The sequence below is a fragment of the Eleginops maclovinus genome, chromosome 9, assembly GCF_036324505.1.
Source record: "Eleginops maclovinus isolate JMC-PN-2008 ecotype Puerto Natales chromosome 9, JC_Emac_rtc_rv5, whole genome shotgun sequence".
Lineage (NCBI taxonomy): Eukaryota > Metazoa > Chordata > Actinopteri > Perciformes > Eleginopidae > Eleginops > Eleginops maclovinus.
Window position 1 is genome coordinate 13,198,442 of NC_086357.1, and position 6,000 is coordinate 13,204,441.

Consider the following 6,000-nt stretch of genomic DNA (forward strand, 5'->3'; position numbering starts at 1 on the left):
CAATGGATTTTTTCTTCCCTGATGGCACGGGCATGTTCCAAGATGACAATGCCAGGATCCATCGGGGTCAAATTGTGAAAGAGTGGTTCAGGGAGCATGAGACATCATTTTCACACATTGGAGAGTCCAGACCTGAACCCGATTGAGAATCTTTGGGATGTGCTGGAGAAGACTTTGCGCAGTGGTCCAAATCTCCCGTCATCAATACAAGATCTTGGCGAAAAATTTATGCAAGACAGAAATAAATGTTGTGACATTGCAGAAGCTTGTGGAAACGATGCCACAGCGAATGCGTGCCGTAATCAAAGCTAAAGGCGGTCTAACGAATATTAGAGTGTTTGACCTTTTTTTTGGCCAGGCAGTGTACTTCAGCAATACTTTACATTTTTCCACATCAGGAGGCCACAGTGCTGACAGAGCTGCAGCACCCAAACGTGGTGTGCCTGCTGGGCGTGGTGATCCAGGAGCAGCCTGTCTGTATGCTGTTTGAGTTTTTGCCCCAAGGCGACCTCCACGAGTTCCTCATCATGCGTTCCCCACACTCTGACGTTGGCTGCAGCAGCGATGAGGATGGCACTGTGAAGTCCAGCTTGGATCATGGAGACTTCTTGCATATGTCCATACAGGTGTGTATTGACAGTGCTCTTAATTGTTTCATCTACAATCCTATTTCATACAAATGTAAGAGATTGATAAATTGCTGATTTATTGATTTAGCTCTTGAGTTTGTCTTCTCTCTTTGATATCCTGTTCTCTCTTTCCACCTTACTATGTGGGAGACATACAGTATTTGGTCAGAACTTTATTATACTTGTTTTGCATTACCTTTTTAGAATGCACTATCTTTTATGATCTTGTTTTTATCCTGCTTGTTTTTATCTTCTGCAGCTGGTCCCAAAAAGTTTCCAAACTAATATGGTTTAATGCCTACATAGACAATAAAGTGTCTTGTTCGTTTGCTTATTTTATGCTCTTATATACACTAACTTTGTCATTAATCATTGTTTTCATTATTATTCAAACCTAGGTGGCTGCTGGTATGGAGTACTTGGCTAGCCACTTTTACACCCATAAAGACCTTGCAGCTCGAAACATTCTAGTGGGTGAGCAGCTCCACATCAAGATCTCCGACCTGGGTCTCTCCAGAGGGATCTACTCCTCGGACTACTTCTGTTTGCAGCCCAAAACTCTCCTCCCCATTCGCTGGATGCCCCCCGAGGCCATTACCTATGGCAAGTTCAGCACAGACTCGGACATCTGGTCATTCGGAGTTGTTTTGTGGGAGATCTTCAGTTATGGGCTGCAGCCCTATTACGGCTTCTCCAACCAGGAAGTGATGGAGATGGTGAGAAAGAGGCAGCTGCTGCCCTGTCCCGAGGATTGTCCGCCAAGGTATGTTCAGGTTAATGTTGCCGTGAAGTAATGATGAGAAGCTACAACAGTATATACATGGTGTCAGTTTAGGGTAGAAAGCCCACAATCTTCACTGCAGCTTCTCCTTATTCACAAGTTAGACAAACAGCAATGGCGGATGTCGAAACACATATTTTCATCTCGTGTTGCCTCTTAATAGCCATTTGTTGTGTTTTTAAAGGCCACAGAAATTGGGTCAATAATTAATTTACACAACATTGAGTACCAAAAATCATCCATATTTAACTTACTCATGTCTCAAGGAAATCAGTCCTGAAAAATTCATAATTTCACTTTTAATTAAGAAACTTAATATGGGCGGAAACACTTCTTTACATTTAGCTTTAAGAGGGTCACCACTGACAGAATACAAAGTAATTAAAGAATACTACTTAATAACTTTACGATTAGCATTTACACGTTTTGTATAGTTATATTAATATAACTGTACAACTATTTAAATGACTTTATTAAATTAATCTTGCTTTAAATGATTCGTTTTCATTGTTTGATTACTAACTCTGTTGTCTCTCAGGTTTTATGGTTTGATGACTGAATGCTGGCAGGAGGGACCAACACGTCGGACGACGGTTCAAAGAAATCCATGCTCGCCTGCGGGCCTGGGAGGGGCATTCTTCACATGCCAGCTCCAGCACGCCCTCTGGGGGCGGAGGCAACGCCACCACCCAGACCACCTCGCTCAGTGCCAGCCCCGTCAGCAACCTCAGCAACCCCCGCTACGCTGCTGCTGCGGCTGCTGGGTACCTCTACCAAACCCAGGCCATCCCCTCGGGGGGTCAGATGGCCCCGATTCAAGCCTGGGCACCAATGGCTGTGACGCAAACCCACCAGCGCTTTATCCCTGTCAATGGATACCCCATCCCACCAGGATACGCCGCTTTCCCAGCCCACTTTCCTCAACCTGTCCCACCAACCCGGGTCATCCAGCACCACCTGCCCCCTCCCAAAAGCCGCTCACCCAGCAGTGCCAGCGGCTCCACTAGCACTGGGCATGTAAGCGGCGTCCCCTCCACCACGGGGTCCAACCATGACGCCAATACGCCACTGCTCTCCCACTGCATCATGCCAGGTAACGTTGGAGGGCAGATTCAGCTATACGGACAAGTTTGCCAAAAAGGAATGGGACATCTGGAACACCCATCGCAAGTGGCGCTGCTCGCTGATGCTGACACACTGATGTACGACTCTGTCATCACTGCAGACCTGTAGATAAAACGAAAGGTACACAGTCTTTCTGCTCGGGACCCACATTTGAGCAGTTTACCTCTCACGCAGGGACCCAGTAGAACATTTTTACCCTTGTCCCTTGGACGTCTAACAGAAACCGGCCTGTAAGCACATTTGAGTGTGCAAGAAACACTGCCACAGCTACACCAATATATACACAGCTGTCTGACATATTAATGCCTTATTGTTTAAAGCATTTGTTCTTACTACCATGGTTTGGAAATGTTGTGTTATTATTTTAACCTCTGTGTAAATACGGTACAAAAGTCCTGAATGAAAGAGTGAAATACAAAGATACGTATATATTCAAAAATAACTTTTTATTAAGGAAAAAATACTTTAAAATTAAAATGGAAGCAAGTCTATCCTGTGGCCGACGAAATGGTTTGAATTACAGTCTGAAAAAATTTCTGTGTCAACATTTGAGTTACCGGATCGTTTTAATGCAGGATGTGAAGGAAACACTGACATTTTTACCGTTCAGCAGGGGTGCAATTTGCTTGTTTCTGAAATTATTTGAATACAAAAATGTGCTTTACATTTGCTTGTATAGTAAAAGAAACTGCATTTATCAAGCGATAATGGAGAGAAAAAATGCAAACAGCAGATTGAACAAACAAGAAGGTCAGCAGCTTTCACTAAGAAGACCAGCAAAGACCTACTTGAATATTTGTTGATGTGCGTATTGAAGTCAGACAGCTGAATGCTTTGTGACAGCTCCCCATCGAGGCTGCTGGAATTGAAACGAAAGAGATAAAGGTCATACGTTGGCTAAAAAATTGGTGCAGGCTCTGAGATCTGGCCTTTTTCACACAAAATCCCTTCGGAAATTACCCCGGAATGTTATTTGTGCAACAACATGACAATTTGCAGCATGGACACAAGCCTCATCATCGGTCTTTTGTTTCTCCTTCCATTCCTTCATCGTGTCCCCCTCCTCCTTTTTCCTCCTTTACCATCATCCACCCTCCCAGAAGAGCAGGCATGGCATCTGACTTCAGAATCTGAGATACAAAGGATCTATAAATGAAACAACACAATGCTCATATCCTCCACAGTAAAAATGGACCGGCCTCATCGAACTATTCACAGTCATGCAAAACTGAAATGTCCCCCTGACTAAAGAATAGCTATAATAAGTGTAATTTGAATTATGCATTTTGGATTTTATGGGAGAGGTTTTCCAGTATTTGAGATTTTTCTTAAAGATTTTATTCACAGGACCTATCTTCACGTATTTGACTTTTTCTTTCCTGTATTACCTGCGCTTGTTTGGTTCAAAAACTTTTCAAGACATGGAGGAGGGAAAGTACTCGAAGCAGAGACAGTTAAGCACATAAGGCTCCTAATAGACAATGTTACAATTAAACAAATCTGCCTCATGTACGTGAAACAGAACTCCGATGAACAGTATGTTTAACACCCACTCTGTGTCTTTACAGTAGGATGTTAGATTTAAATAAGGGTCATTTTCCTGATCTGGGGACCGACTGTATCACTGGGTGCAGAGAAATATATGTACAATTTTTCTTATATTTGGTTCCTTATGAGAAAGTGGCCAGTATGCTAATAATGTTATTTCAAACGTCTCGCAGCAATTGTGCTGACATGTAAGCAATCCCAACAAGTGCAGCTTCTAAAGGAAAAGTATCTAAATTAACATGACCTTATTGTTTTGTTCAGAGTCTTAGTTATTTTTATTTCAACATGTCCAGTAGCAGGTCCTTTTATATGGTTTTCGACTCAATCACCCAAATACTAAAATGTTTTTGGTTAATGATTAATAATTTTCAGTCATTTTTATCACATTTAATGCCGTAGCTGTCTGTTATTATTTAATGATGATAGAAGCACAGCTAAATATGAAGCTTTTTTTTAACATATAGATAACAGAAAACAGCTGCAGTTAGTAAAGTTTGGTATCTTTGTTACCCTCTACAGTGCCTTCTGGGTAGTAGACAATCATTGGTTTTGAAAGTTGTACGAGACTCTACGTTTTGCACTTCTTATCACTCTTTCAATCCGTTGTATTCACTAACCAATCACACTTTAGTCAGGCACAAGGGTATGCTGGTAGCATTTCACTGTGTATCTGCAGAGCATGTAGCGATGTGAAAACAGCCTGTTGCCTGTAGTGCACTTTTTAAATTTGTGGAATGTAGATAGACAACACTTAATCTGTTCAGTATTTACTTTATACCCTTATATACTTTAACCCTTCAAATCATGGCTACAAGATATCCCTACAAGAAAAGTAGCTGCCCCAATTCCCTGCAGACTGAAATGACTATGAATCAGATTTACATTGAGCTTTCATTTTCCCCCAAAATAATTTATTCAGCATTGGTAAATAAAAAAAAAAGAGCAGTTTGCCTGTTAAAAGCAAAATGAAGGGAGAAGATTATTTTTATTTTTTTTGTTATCTTGTCAAATTTAGTCCAAGATAGTGCGACTCATATTAAGTTAATGTTCCAATTATTTTATTGCTGTCTTTTGTCTCTTTATCTTTTTGTTCCTTTGAAGCAGATCAAACTACCTTGGGCGTCTGAGTTTGTACACATGACATCTAGCATGTAAGAGACTTACGTGTATGGCTATAGCAGTGCAAAAACCACTTGTACACAAGACTGTGAATCTAAATCAAGTCTAGTTATTTTTGTATTTGGCCAAAATCATTATTGTGCCTTTTTTAATACTCTATATCCATAAGAGAAAATACAAGTACATTTATATTTCAATGACAATGTACCCATTTCAGAAGGTTTACATGCTTATCCTTTTGACCAAGACGCCTTTTCTTTGTATTTTGTCTGAACATTTTTGCACAGATGTTTGTATTGCAAAATCATTTATTAAATGATGTTGTTTGGTTAAACTTTGAGTACATATGTTTGAATATTCAATAGGCCTTCATAGCTAATTAGTTGGGTTTTGTGTTTTGTGTTTTTTCAAATGAGCTTTGGCTTGGTGATCAGAGTTGTGATTGCAGTATGTATCCATTAGGTCTCACCAAATTACCATTTTTGGGGATTTTCAGCCTTAAATTGTAGTAACCATTATTGACCAGATGGTGGAGCCCTTTAATTGTTTGATTTGTGTAGGTTTGAGTGTCAAAACAGCTGGAAATAATGTAAGTCCAGCTAGAATTTGGCAAAAATATAAAAATGACTCTAGTGTAGGCTTACTTGAATATGTGTTTTTTTCTCTAGTTTACTGCTCAAACTTTAATTTAGCACAATGAAGGAGGCAAAACAGCTTAAAGTGAAGAATGGCTGTGAGCATTAACTGTACTCTATTTACACTCTATATGCATGTGTGTGAGCATATAAAAGACAACAA

The 6,000-nt window shown here is 40.4% G+C and overlaps 1 protein-coding gene across 1 annotated transcript in view; it reads left to right on the forward strand.

Annotated features, from left to right (window-relative positions):
• Positions 1 to 5,536, forward strand: part of ror1 (receptor tyrosine kinase-like orphan receptor 1) — a 110,699-nt gene extending 105,163 nt beyond the window's left edge. The window contains 4 exon segments of the mRNA XM_063892322.1: positions 399 to 626; positions 1,028 to 1,392; positions 1,949 to 2,000; positions 2,002 to 5,536. Of these exon segments, the coding sequence (XP_063748392.1) occupies positions 399 to 626; positions 1,028 to 1,392; positions 1,949 to 2,000; positions 2,002 to 2,643 (1,287 nt within the window). The 3' untranslated portion in view covers positions 2,644 to 5,536.
• The last annotated feature ends 464 nt before the right edge of the window (positions 5,537 to 6,000 follow it).